The following is a 15,097-nucleotide window of genomic DNA, read 5'->3' as shown; positions in this document are numbered from 1 at the left end:
ACAATGCGTACATAATATCAGGGAACATCTGCATGTTTATGTATGTATGACTATTTTCCAACACATGAGCTTTAGAGACAAATATAAAGCGAATGACATCTTATAAATTTAGATTGACACGTTTGGCTTTATGTAAAAGGGGGAATGTGACCGGCACAGGAGACACGATGTACATGTTCGTTGGAAACATATTACTTGCCAACATTTTTTTTACTTACTTCAGCCCGCTAACGAGCACTAAGACTTACGACGATTATTACCTTATTAATAAAATTAATTTCCAAATGTCATAATTAGCTCTTGCACTTAATGTTTAAGATATACTACAATAAAATATCACATTGTTTACTAGGCACATAGTAATTTTGTGTCTTTATAAAATAAACACTAGCTTATCGACTATCAGTCCGATTTAAATGACTAAGTAACAATTATAATTTTATTAGTATTAATTATTCTTAGACTTAAATTATTTTACCGTACCTTTCTTCTATATCACAATTGGAATGTACTTTAAATAATAACATTATAACAACCTTCATAGCCACCTTGGTATTGACCACGTTTATATTAAAATTTTATTGAAGGAATAGTTATTTGAACAATAATTATTATAAAGCGACTTTCAAGTAAATGCACAAAAACATGAATTGATGAATGAACATTGTAATAAAAACATAAAGGTGAAGAAAGAAAAGTAGTAAAAGTATGAAGATGTTTACAAAAAATATTAATAGGAAATTAACAGATTAAATAAATAGTTATGAAACATATCTTCCGATTGGTGGCTTATAATTAAGATTCGCTTTATTATTCGTTATCGTTATTAGCACTTCGTCTGGCTCCAGCTTTTTTGTTTTTTACAGTATTGGATATTTCGTAATATAACGACCTTATGGAGTGTTTCCTGCAAAATGCCCACCACCAACGAAAGCCAGTAGTACTGACGAATGCAAAATCAGAATTTCTTATTTGTTTCAAACTTTGCACGAATGACAAGATATCGGTAAGAGGCTTTTTAGTTCTTCTGTTATAGCCTGAAATACCGGTTCCACAACAAAATTCTATAACAGCCTTTTCCTCGGTGGGTAATAATTCAATTTCGTCTAACACAGACATACGTTGTGTTGTTGATTTCCCTAACACATTAGAATACAGAGTTCCCTTCGGAATTTTGTAGTATTGAGCTGCTTGGGTAAACCGCATTTTCTGTGTCACTATAGCTCGGATTGCCTCCTTTAGTTGATTCTGATTCCAGGTGCGTGTTTTCAACTTCGGTTTATGACCTCGGGTTTCTAATCGACAGATAAAAGCAAAAATTCTAGCGTACAATCCGCACTCTCCATAGTCAGCTATAATGATGCATTACGAACATTTCGAATGAATTTATTATTTCATGAATGAGGTGCGCAATTATTTTGTGCAGTTAATAATTTCGCAAATATAAGTAGTTTATTGTTTTAACAATAATGAACTCTAAATACTTATTTCCTCGACTTCAAGCTTACACGTGAATTCATGTAATTGAGTTAATTATCATTTTTACTCGCATGAGCTGGTTACTTACAATTGTAATTGGTTTTCTAGTGTACTAGTGTATTATGACACAGTTCCTACGGTCTCCGAAATGTACTTTGTTGTAGTGCGGACAAGTTTCCCAAGGCTCAGAAAGTTTCCCACAAAGCGACAACAGTTACAAATAAAGCTAAGAACTATACTTATCTTGTTCGAGTTCGAACAACATTACGTACTGCATCATTACATGCACAAATTATTGTATACATTGCTAGACATGGGTGTAATGCAATCTTATACAATAGAATCATGTTTAGAAATAATGAAAAAAACTTATTTGCCACAGTTAAGCTAAGTTTGGTTTTAGTTTTCTCATGGTAACAGGCATAAAAACAATGAAATTGCTTTCATGTCTATAAAAAAATATTTAATGACATTTTAAAAGAATATTTTGAATTTGGAATGAAAAAAGTAACTGGGCAAAAAATACTACATTTTTTAACTTAAAGGTATTTTTAGCGTGATTGATATAAAAGCAAAAAAATGAAATGAAAGTGCTGTTAAAGCAGATACTAATATGTAAGGAGGATATCAACAGACCTGCGATCGAAGAAGTTGAGGCTCCAAGCCAAGCGTGTGAATTCTCGATCAATTTAGCCTGTAGACAAGAGAAAAAAAGTGTTAAATAATTTTAATACCGAATTTAAATGTAGAATATAAACAATTGCGTCGTATAAATAATGCTAACTAGAACAATTAATCCGTAAAAGAAAAAAAAAGATACTTGATTTAGTTTCCATATTCATAATAGTTGACGAAATATTTACCGATAGTGGTAGCTCTTTAAATGAAAATTATGCAACAAGAAAAAAATTATCGTTTATTTGTTGAAGCCTTAATAATAAACCATTCTTAACTTAGTAGTAGTAGATTATTTATTTCATTCTTGTTTCTTTACATGTGCAATTCTCTAGATACTTATTACCAATAATATTCATAAATATAGCCCAAAATAAAGTGAATACTTTAATGATTGATTTAATGCCTTAACAATGAACAACAATTACTAACAAATCTTAATTTTCTATTTAGACTGCTGTCAGACCAGTAATTAAAATGTAAATAAGTTTAGATCGTAGAATTTAAATACACGATATATTTTTTTAGAAAAGTGTTGTTTTCTTTAATTTCTTAGATTTTTTCTCTTCATAATAAACTACGTAGTGTTTTGACGAAAATATTCGACAAGCTAGTTGGATTAGTCAAAATGTTCTTACGAGTCCCGCGTTTATGCTCACGTTTGGCGATTCTGTTTTGTATATATAGATGGGGCTTTAGAACACAATTGAATGACTTTATTCAAGACTGTACAGAAGGCAAACTAATACTGCAATTAAAAGTGCTATAATTATAATAATGAATTAGTTTCGCTTGAGAAATGGAGATCAAGCGTTACACTTAACACGTGAGCGTATATTTATATATATCGCAGCCGAGAAGGTGTACAAGAGCGAGTATATTTTGTTTCCAGAGGAGTGCCTAATAATATTATGAGTGGGTCGCAAACGCGGCACAATCATAAATCTATTTTATCGTACTGGAGCAATAAATTTTATTTCGGGATCTTTAATTCTTTGTTATTGAATTGGATTTTACTGTTTTATAAGAGTAAACAAACAATACATCGGGGCGTTTCAACTGGTACTTAGCGCACGTGCGCGAACGGTAAACAAGCCTAGCGGCGAAGCCCGGCGTCGCGCGCTTAACTTAATAAAACATTTTATTTGTAGATTGGACTGTTGTTAGTGCCGTGTTAAAGCGCCGCCTTTGTCTGCTGCCACAATTAAAACTTCTATAAAGCGTTGCTTGCGCGTTGGACACAAAGAATTGCCGCTGAGGCCCGCCCGATGCTTGCGTGCCGAGCGTAAACATTAGCACGCGTACATTCGGCGCATTAAATACAGTAGCAATCGATAAAATGCTGGATCGTAAACTTCCCGTCGGCGATGGGGAGGTGTAAATTAACGTCCGTTAATTTACACTTTTATGTTTTGTTATTACAATTGTTCTTTTTCATCTGACCGTTACAATTATTGACGTTTTAGACTGCGGCGCACAGAAAGCGTTTGATACGTTTCCTTTGCTACTCCGATACCGACGAGATGTATCTAATTCGTTTTGTAGTTGGCTATGCGGCTTTTTACAAATATGCTTTGACCTACGTGTAACATACGTACATTAGCGTATATAATGGTAAAAGCTGAGCAGCTGTAACCCAGCAGCAAAGGATTAAGACTTGCGATCGCAGGTCGTTGGTTCGATTTTCGGGATTTAATTTTAAATAATTCACATTTAGTGCATTAATTATATAGAATTGGCACTCACAAGCAAGTTTCCAGAGAACGGGCACCAATGTTCTCTGCGTACTACAATACCACACTGCGATCTCCAACTCGCCTGTCAATTGTGGCAATTATGTTATAACCTCAATAGATGTCTTTGGGAGAGGCCTATTCCTTGTAGTGGGCCTCTATGGGCTTCGAACGAAATATTTTTTAAGAGGTAGTAGGCAACTCATATGGAATACCGACCAAATGGACTTACGCCGGGGCGTTAAGGTTCTGAAGTGGAAACCAAGGGCCACGACCATTGTGTAGAAACATCAATCAGAAAATACAATCACAAGATGAACACATCTTCAGGTTGTAGAAAGAGGCTGGATGCTGGTCCTTTTGGAAATCATTGGAAGAGGCCATGTCCCGGGGCTAAAACGATAACGACGATATTTCATATTTTTATTAGTCTTTACTTGTGTTTATCGTGAGAAAAACTCTAGAAAACCATGAGAAGAATTACTTTTGATGGTGTATCTTAATAAGTAGATTCCAAATGCACCTAGAATTAGAAAAAAAAAAAACAAACTCAGTCCGGTAATCTTGAGACCACCTTTACCTACCCAGGCTTCAGTATCACTTAAAAATACAATATAATAAGCTATTTTATTAATTTTTGCATGATCATTAAGAGGCATTGAAAAGAAGTTTGACAGAAGTTAGAAATAAAATGTATTATGGACAAATAAATAAATAAACATAATGCGAACTTTTTACAATTTTTCTAAATATTTTTGTTATGAATGTACTCATAGATTCACAAAAATAATTCTTAATATTGAAAGCCATTACCAGCAGGCCAGAAAAGTAATTCTCTGACTAAATAATGGAGTCACGTGAACTTGATGTATTAGATAATTGTAGTGTAGTTTCTACGCCCGTGTCGCGCAAGAATTAAACTTTAATTTCCACGGTGAAGGGTATAGAAGTTCATAATTCCTGTCTGCATGTATGTAATTTGTCACAAGTTATACTATAATGGGAAAATAAGGTTTTAAGAATCAGATTGTTGATTAGAATCTGAATTAATATGAACCTTTTGAAAACCCTGATGTTAAACAAACAACTGTTACGGAGATATAATTAAATTTAGATGTTAATAATTTCCTTTGTGATTTTTAGCATTACTATATAACACTTATCTGATCGCATAAAATACTACATTTAATGCATATATTTACAGACAGTTTCAATAAATATTTTCTTTTACAGACTGTTTTTTTTTTCAATATAAAGTATAAATACCTAATATCCATATTTTTTTACTAACGATGGTAAAACATTGAAGCATTTGTGAAAAAGTATTGGTACATAACTTGGCAATCAAGCCACATAAAAAATTCATTCTCTACAACGAGAATAGAAAAGGTTAACAGTAGCAAAATAGATTCAGATTATTATTCCTGTGTTGAAAGTTAACAAATCAAGGTCAATTAGTCAGTAGAGAAATAAATTCGCACTGCGATCGATGATTCATTCAAAGCCTATAATTATTTTACTTTTCTTCTATTCAAAACTAGATAACACAGGTTATTAATGATAATTAGGCTTGTACCAAATAATTGGATGGTTGTTATCGTCGTTTAAGGCCATAGACGCTCTACGGCAAGACATAGCCCCCCCCACCTAAATATACCTGCGATATCTTATCATCATATCAAATGGACAAATATTAGATACTGTTCAAGATTATGGGGCAGGTATAAACGGAATTAAATTAGAGAAAAACCGAGGAAAAATGCAACACCTCTCGGTACTACCATGGCTGATCAAATGTAGCACCTCAAAGTAAAATAATTTCCTTTTTAAATACGAGATCTTGCAATTTTGATCTACAAATCGTTGCAGTTTAAGCCCATAGAGGCCTATTGCAAGACACTTACTTCTCCCAAAAATTTCTATCGAGAGCTATATAGCATATAGGGCATAGTCGCCACGTTTGGCAGGCGAGTTAGCGATCACAGTGTGGTATAGTACGCAGAGAACGCTGCTGCCCATCCTCTAGTAACTTGTTTGTGAGTAGTGGCAATTCTACTTAATTAAAGCACTAAGTGTGAATCATATAAGATTGAGTCTTAGAAATCGAACCAACGACCTACGATCGCAAGTCTCAGTCTCCTACCATTGGGCTTCCACTACTGAAACAATTACAAAAATATCTGTTCTACGTTAGATTCAATCAACTATATCATTAAGATCTTTAATAACTACGCCGAGTCTGCAGCTTTGTGGGTTATTATATAAATTTTAACATTAAAAAGATACGCTGGTTTTAGTTTATACTATTTTAATCAATTAGAACTGTCAGAAATTAGGTCAAAGAAAAAGTTGGAGGTAAAATAAATCGGAGCTTATTACGTTGGTAGTTATTTTACAGTACCCATGGCTTTGACTATAACCAGTTACTTGAAGTCGGTTATTGAAATCTATTAATTACATAAATAACAAGCAAAACTTGTGCTATTTTATCTTGTCTTAACTTTTTATCGCACAATTGGAGACTAAAAACAAAGGTGAAGGTCTCCATATATTTGTTGTAATGTAAGCTAAAGGTTTCAATCGCACCTGAGTTTGTCTGTGAAATGAACATTTATTGATCAACATGATATTTGCGTTATTAACTATATAATAAATTAATTTATTACAAATTAACGAATGATCATCAGGAGAGAAACTTGTACTACACCTTAGAACTGAAGGATTAGTTTTGGTATTACGCTCGGTAACATGTTTGAAAAAGGTGAAACTAAACTATGAATTAAGTATTGGTATTTGCATGTAAATTTACCAAAGCCGCAACTCGTTGGTACTTGCGAGTAATACGACACAAGGTATAGTCTGTGTTCACTGGACTAAAAGCACTTTACTGACATATTGTGCAATATCGAGAGCTAAATCAGTTTATTCTATCTTTTATTTCAGCCCTCGGAAAGGTTACTTTGTTCGCAGAGAAGGTATCAATAACGCCACTGACGCCTTTCTGACTTTAACCTTTTTACAAACTCAGTAAGCATAGTGCCAGTTGTTATATTTTACATCGCCTAGCTTTAGAAATTGAGCGTTGAAATATAAATTGAATTCCTAGTTCAATTTAAGTTGACAAAATAAATAACCTCCGCAGTGGAAAAGCTAGAGATAGACGGCGCTCACTTAGGTGCTCATGGGACACGACGAGATTAGAGATACGGAGAGTTTAGTTTAGATTATTTGTTTAAGTATAAATGACATAAATGGCATTTATGCCGTTACGGACAGAACACAAAAGTGAAAAATAAACTCGATAACCGAGTGTCCTGTCACAGTAAAGTAAGGAATCATTTAGAAATATAGTTAAATATAGATGTAAATAATTAAATACGGTAAACTAATACTTTGTATTGACAGTGATATCCACATATTTTTTTTAAGAGAACACGTTTTGAAATACAAACACGTATTCGATAATATTTATAATAATTACTTTATATATTTTAATTATAATTTTATTTTATATGATTGCCATAAATATATAACATTATTTTCCAAACCGAAAAGTGCTATGCGTATTGCATTTTCCTCTGAGTACATGCATGGGTGGAGCCAAAAATTTTCAATTTATCATCATTATTAACCTGTGCCACTAAATAATTGTTTTAATTTTCCTATAATACATGTCCGAGCTCTCAACGATTCTTTGCGAAAACTAGCGCTCTAACATAACGGTTATTAGTTGTTGTAAGAAGTGTATCATTTAGCATACAATCCGTCATCGTAGTGGGGGTGGGTGCGCCGTTAAATGAAACGAATAAAACATTCAGTGCTACATCGCATGATATCCAAAGATATCGTTATAGGCGGACCGTGTTTAATTATTTAGCTAGTAACTACTAGTGTTATTTCACAATCGTTTATCTTTCATTGTTATTAATTTGTTTAGATTACTTTAGGTACTTGCTTCAAAATAGGAATGGTGTACAGGCTATAGGCGGGTATTATTATTTTTCCCTCTATGTATGGATAAATACATAAATTGTGTCATAATCTAATAAACTGGACTAAAATTCACTCATAATTCTGAGCAGTTATAAAGAGACGCCAAAAATCAAATTGCACTTTAAACCATGGAACAGGATTATAAACTCTATTACAGTTGTTGTAACATTATTAATATAGTCAATTAGATCTTTATCGGCTTGTGCTTCCGAAACAAGTTATATTAAACTCTTATTTTAACTCTCTTTCTCTCTTATTTTTTTTAAGTACACCCCTAAATAAATCATGGATCTAATAGTCATGTCATATATATGGTTACTATAAATATAATACGAGTAAATTGTTAAGAAATAAAATAATATTTACTCTACAACCGAGACAGTTCGTCGATAAATATGTATAATATTTATCAGAAAGCTTTTATTTTGTGTTTTACTATACAATAATTAAGATTTATATAGCAGAAGAAATCTGTATGTAATTCCGGGATCGTAAACAATATCTATTGAACGAATTACTAATAGGAGACGCAAATTTAAATACATCTCATTCAAAGATTTATAAAGAAAAATATCTTGGCCTTAAAGAGGCTTAGTTATATAACTTAGGTTTTACCTACCAAGGATAATGTCTAAGATCACGGTAACTAGGTATTTAATATGTTTAAAGTAATGATAATTTTTTTTGTGGTTAATTAACTTTAATTGTAAGCTATTAAGAATATTTCGTTTTATTACATCAAATATCTATCCCGAACAGATTATCAAATACTTTCGTGCATTAACAGAGATTTAAAAAGGTGGGAATGTAACTAGAGACAACAATTAAGCCCAAAATAAAAATAACCTAAATTTAACAAAGGAACAAACATCCGCAATAGATACATCTTTAAGGCAAATTTAAAAATAGAAAAAAAAATAAAGCAAATAATGTATGAAAAAAAAGTACATGTGTTAATTAGATGACCACAATAAAAGAAAACAAGTTGAAAGTTAAGGTCAAGGTCGCAAAATGTGGTAATGATCCGATAACAGAGGGAAATCTCACAGGGGTTCGCGCTCCTTAAGTGCACATTCTAGTGGCTTTGTTATTGATTCAAATTTATACAGACACGCTTAAAGCGTTTCAATAATAATACAGGCCGATTCATTTACGTTACAAGATAGAGCTGACGAAGAATAGAAGCGGGAAGCACGGGAGGGGTTCGGGGACGAGGGATGCACTGTGAGGGGCGAAGGATAAAACTAATCACACATCCTCTCCGCCGAGAGACCTGGCGTAGGCACAGTGCCCCGGGCAGCGTTGCGCTAAGCGGATTGTGGATTGTGGAATAATTCATGTAACTTCGAAAGTGTTTTCGCCTTAGCAAACAAGTACTAACTGTAAAACATTATAGTTTTATAACATAACTTTCGTTCATTTTTATATTAACCTAATTACATAGCATTGGAATTGTGTCTATAGCAAAGTTATTTTTGTAATATTTATTTGCAATAAAAGGATCCCAGAAAATACATTCAAATTCAAGTGTACATTTTAAATATTTTTATTACATATATTACATACTTATTAATTATTTAACACATTTTTATACAATAAAAAAGTCTGTAATTAGTCGTACAATTATTAGCTTTTGAATTATTTTAGGTACGATTACTTGTTCAGAAAGCATCAAATAATTTTTTTTATTGGTTTAAAGTTTTTATTTGCTTAACTAAGTTTTTGTCAAAAATGACAGACTTTGCTCATTCATAAAATTAGTAAAATTCAATTGATGAAGTATTGTCAGAGAAAAAGACACTTAGGAATGCACTACGACAATGTGGCTCGCCGCGCCCGCTTGTACCCAGCCCACACCTTGCTAGGGCCGCTCCTGCATTATCCATTTCCACATTACTGTCTTTTTGTTCCCTGTTTGATTGTTTAAGCGTGCGTCGATGCGGTATCCGATGGATATTTTTTCCATGGCGCTTTCACTCGAAATGGCTTCAGCGAATTGTGGAATATGTAGCTTATTGTTTCAGAAGAACAATAACCGCCTTCATTTTATATGTTTACAGCGTCTGAAGGCCTGATAGGCACTTTGCTTCTCCATTACACAACCTCCATTGTTTTGTTGTTTGTTAGTTACGTTCGCGTTTGTTGATTTATTTGCATAATGCCGCTTCGCTTTCCCGTTTGCTATTATATATTGTCTTCTAATTGTAATTATCCAATGTTAATTGCCGTTCCTCTTTCATTATTTTTAATTGTACCGTCGCTTTGTAATACTTGATATCATTCGTTATATTCTTTTGAACATATCATCGAGTATCTTGGTGGGTAGGCTTGACTGCGATAGCTATATAAGTCTACAAAAATAGTTAAATGTAAAATTTTACTTTGACAAGGTCAATAAATCCTCAGTTATTTAAAATAATTAGTCAAAATTATCTTTTATTTATTCATAACTTTTAAATATTTCGATAATTTATTACAATCAAAGTTTTAGTATAAGCATTTTCTATTAAATATTGCAATATCTTAACTGGGCGTCATACATATGAAAATTATATTTAATATGATATTATTAAATCGAATCACAATAAAAATCTTTGAGTACGCATGAGTAATAATGATTACAAAAATTTGGACATCGCTGTTGGTTACACTTTTCCGTTAACCATATATAATTTAACTGGCGACGTACGCAAACAGACAAACGAGAAAGTTTTAATTCTTGGCATTAACTACAGTGACATTGGTGTAGACAAATAGTGGGGAAGGCAACTGGCTGGGTATTTATGCAAAACGAGGAAGATTTTATTTGAGTTAGGCGTTGTTTCGGCTCTGGCAACGATGTAAGCAAGACAAACATGTTAATCATCGCTCCACAACCTCACCCTCCTTCCTCTCACTCGTAGGGGGAATAAGCTTCTGGAAAAGATCAGGGTGTTTCTTGTAAAATAAGTTTTACAGAGCATACCTTGTAATAATAAGCAATCAGCTGTTTAATATTATTTGCTGACAAGTTTTATTATCAGTTTCGGAAATTGTTACTACCTTCTTTAACAACATTTGCTTTTGTTAGTGAATTGTTCGATATGATATGGTCAAGAGGGCTTAAAAGTGAATATATAGATTGGAGTTTGGGTTAGCATCCCGGTGTGAATTTCGAATGTTTTACATGTTTTCGATTTTTGGTCTTTGTATATGCCTATTACATCACGACGAGTAACCTTCATGGTTTGTGAGTAATGCCGGTGATATATTATTTACATAGTACAAGGGTCTACCAGCAATAAAAGCTAGTATATAAAAAAGTCAACAGTCTATATGAAATTCCAGTTTTAGGTCAAATGTGAAAATGATATGTTTTTTTCATCATCATTTCTGCGTCTACTGCAGGACACAGGCTTCCCGCACAAATTTCCAATCGGACTGGTTAGATACGACCTAGACGCAGCTTCGTACTCTAAGCTTGCAGGTCTGTGTTCCTCACTTCCGAACCTTGGGCGCCTGCGGCCATGTGTTCTGATTGCTTTGTAGCCTGCCTACTGATACTCCAACTTTCCGATCCGCTGGAATCTATGTCGGTGACTGTTTTTCTTCTGCTGATCTCATTGATATTATTTACTCATCATAGGCCTGTCAGCAGTCGAAGCTCGACGTACGAAAGTATACAACGCATACGTCCTTCGTCGCTACTCTACGACAGTATTATGTCAAAATACATATTACAATACCCGCACGACTGAAAAGACATCCCATAGGTAGTGTGGGACAAAGATTATACTCTACGAAGCCAAAATTAGCCGATTGTCTCTTTCCAAAGGTCGATGTGCAATATTTATCGCCAGGTACAGTACTAACATTTATCTACTAAGTTGTTTCTTAAATTTAGGGTAGTTACACATTTATAGCAATAAACTGTATCCCGTTCCGATAGAGAGGTTACAGAGGTCCTAGCTCTCGGATCCCAATTACAGAGGGTGCAGTGCTGAATAATTAAAGTCCAACTTTGACGAACATTTGTTTTTCATTTAAAACGACTTTTATGGCTCTGCTTCGAAATTATAACGGCGGTATTTTATTCACAGGAGGGGTGAAACTGTACAACTACCTCCGCGTAGGTTCAGCTGAATTATTAATATTCATAAATTACATATGTAAAAGCATGAATATTAAAGCGATTAGTTTAAGTTCATGCCAGTAAATCACCCGGAGTTTTTTGTTTTCACAATTTTACTAAAACGGTTTACAAATATCTATTTATATCTAAATATATATAGATATTTGTAATATAATAAATATTTGTAAATATTTGTAAACCATTAACAACTAATACAATAGAAGCTTGTATTAATTTTCTAAATTAAATTTTTCTTATTAATTTTCTATTATACATTTCTCTTATTGATTTTCATTTAGATTTTTTAAACATTTTCTTATTTATGATTTATAACATATTTTCTTCACGTGATAATCTTTAATTTGTATAATATGCAATTATCAAAAACCTATACCATAACTTGTAGTAAGTACATTCAAGGTTCATCAAGAAGTAAAAATTCTTTTCTTGTGACTTTTCCGCGCGTTCGAAAAAGCAAATCGTTATGTGTGTATGCCGATTTATTTTACATTTTATAGAGAAAAGTTCATGTAATAATAAGGCTTTCAATGGCGCCCAGAGAAACTACTACCTTCCTGTAATAATAAGATGTCGAAGTCACAGACAATAATAATAGTATTTATTAACTAATCGAGCGCGTGCGACTTGATATTGTGAATGCAACAATAAAGTCGCTCATGTGCGCAGCCCGTACACGCACATTTTTTACCTGATAGTGTTTACTTTTTACAGACAATGAATTGCGGCAATACGCCAGTAATGTAATTGTTTAATGTAATACTAAATATGAAATGAACACAATGGCGATGGCTATAGAATATAAAGTCAATTGCATGTGAAACTACAACGCTTTGTATACTGGAACATTAGAAATAAAAAGAAAGCTGCAAACTGTAAGGTCTTCCTCATGCATAGCAACTAACTCGCAACGGTTATAATTTATTTTTATTACTTAGCAGAGATTCGACACGGCCTTTTTCTCTCTTTTATTAATGAATAGATTTATTTTTATAATTTTTTTTGTTTCGTATGTATTTTTATTAAAATTGCAGTGTCTATGGTCAATAGAGATAACTTCCATTGCGGATTTGCCCTTACAAGGGAATGTGAGGTTGGAATTTTTTTCTAAACATGTTTACGTAAACGCTAATGCAGCGATGGGCGCCAAAACCTCCCACATAGACATGTTCGTAATTAATTTAACACATTAATATCGCGCTCGGTGTCTGTTGTTTGCCTAACATAAAGTACGCGAGCCGGCATCGTTTCTGTGTTATGTTAAAATCGGCGCCCTGTTATTTCTATTTTCCTTGAGCAAACCTTACAAGCCCTGTCTACCCTCGCTTCAGACAAATGAGATGAAGATTACAAACCTAATTAATAACATTGTTTTCGTTTTCGCAAGGTTGTATGAAATTATGTTCTCAAATTTGAATTTTTAATGGATAAACTGGAATTAAAACTTGTAACATATTGATAACAAACCGTTGAAAAAGAAAAATGTTAATTGCAGAATAAATAACATTTTTTTAAAAGAAAACAATAAATTTACTAAAAAGGTTTGATTCCGGGTGTATAGATGACAAAACCACAAGTAACCTTTTTTAATGTTAGTCGACCCTCCTGAAACGTTAAAAAATTTGTAACCTTATTTGGTTGGTCAAAACTATGGAACTGTTATTGTTTCTCTAATAGAAGATAAAGCTATAAATATACGCTATTAATATTTCAGTCAAAAATTTATTGATCAAATGGAACTTTTTGAAGTAATTAATGATCATTGTTGCAGTTTGCAAAAAAAATCATATGAAAAATTTAAGTATTTTTACAAAACTCGGAAAAGCTAAGCTTAGGGATTGGACGATTTTAATACTTTTTTAGTTTCTCATCATTAATAAGGTTCTAGTTAAATATGTGTAGTCAAAAGAGTCAACGTCTCTGTAATGCTTTAAGAATAAAATAGTGTACGTCAATTTGTCTTATTCAATTCATTTCCAAAGTGCAGACTGTGGTTTTCGTAATAATTTTTTCAAACTCTAACCTTGTGTATGCACGGTGTTTTGTAGTAAATAACACTTCGAGACTGTTTGTGACGTGTTAAAAAGTCACATACGCAAATGTGTTTACCCCGCGCCGAGAGAGGTAAACGTAACCCGTTCTCGCGGGCTAAACAACATGTCGGCATTTAATGCAAGTTAAACTCAAATACGTAATTGGAAGGGGGTAAATTAAAAAAAAAAAGACAGAATTGAAAACTGAACAACATGAACGCGGTAAAGTTTAAGCGGCAACTAATTAAAAAACAAAACGAAAAAGTGCCCCTCTCCGGTGCGGGGGAAACTGGCTTCTCCGAATTAAAGCTCACTCGTTTTTTTTAACGCTTTCGTTATCGTCCAGTTAATGAGTGTTAAGGACCTTCGTGTGTTTTGACGCGATATTGTTCTATTTACGAACGCGTTCGTGGTGCCGTGCTCTAGCCTTTGTGAGTGCACAGTAAAATTTTTTTGACGTCACAAACTTTCGACCGGATGACGTCCGTCCTCGGCTCTCGTTTAAATATGTCGCAACCAACAGGCGAATTTGGACGTCGACACAGCCTTTGTGAAAATGTTAATTATCGAATGTTTCGAAAAGTCGATTTCAAATTTTGTATACTGTGTGAGTTTTGACTAATGGTCGAGGAACGAAAGTCAACTTGCTGTTCGGTCTTAGTGTCTATTGTAGTGGTTGCTTAACAAACATCGTAGGCCTAGCAATTTAAGATGTTTAAGAACGTTAAAATATTGAAAGTACAAGCTATTCGATGTAAATAAAAGATAATTTATTATATTTAGGTTTTCGTGTCAACAATAAGTAATTTTTTATATTTACAACCGGTCATACATTTATAATTATTATTATATAAAGTCTATTAAAAGTAACCAATAAAAAAAGCACATTAACTTACTGTGACTTTATTTAGTAATTTGTACGTTTATTTTCTTAAAACTATGGTAGCATTGTGATTGATTTTTTTATTGATAATATTTGATATCATTTGCCATAACAGCGATTGATTCGGACCACTTAAACGACATTAAAAATAAATCGGATCTAGGAAGTCATC

The 15,097-nt window shown here is 33.2% G+C and overlaps 1 protein-coding gene across 2 annotated transcripts in view; it reads right to left on the bottom strand.

The window, feature by feature from the left end:
- LOC137925710 (protein bric-a-brac 1-like) overlaps window positions 1-15,097 on the bottom strand; it is a 278,719-nt gene that overhangs the window by 9,617 nt on the left and 254,005 nt on the right. For both annotated transcript variants that reach the window (XM_068769556.1, XM_068770292.1), the window contains exon 3: window positions 2,116-2,173. In XM_068769556.1, coding sequence (XP_068625657.1) covers window positions 2,116-2,173 — 58 coding nt within the window. The remainder of the gene's footprint in view (window positions 1-2,115; window positions 2,174-15,097) is intronic.

Source organism: Battus philenor, unplaced genomic scaffold (genome assembly GCF_028537555.1).
Source record: "Battus philenor isolate CCGP_79_NKW_IND1 unplaced genomic scaffold, ilBatPhil1.0.hap1 SCAF_1, whole genome shotgun sequence".
Taxonomy (NCBI): Eukaryota; Metazoa; Arthropoda; class Insecta; order Lepidoptera; family Papilionidae; genus Battus; species Battus philenor.
Note: the sequence above shows the minus strand (reverse complement) of the source record. Positions and strands in the feature narration are given on the sequence as shown.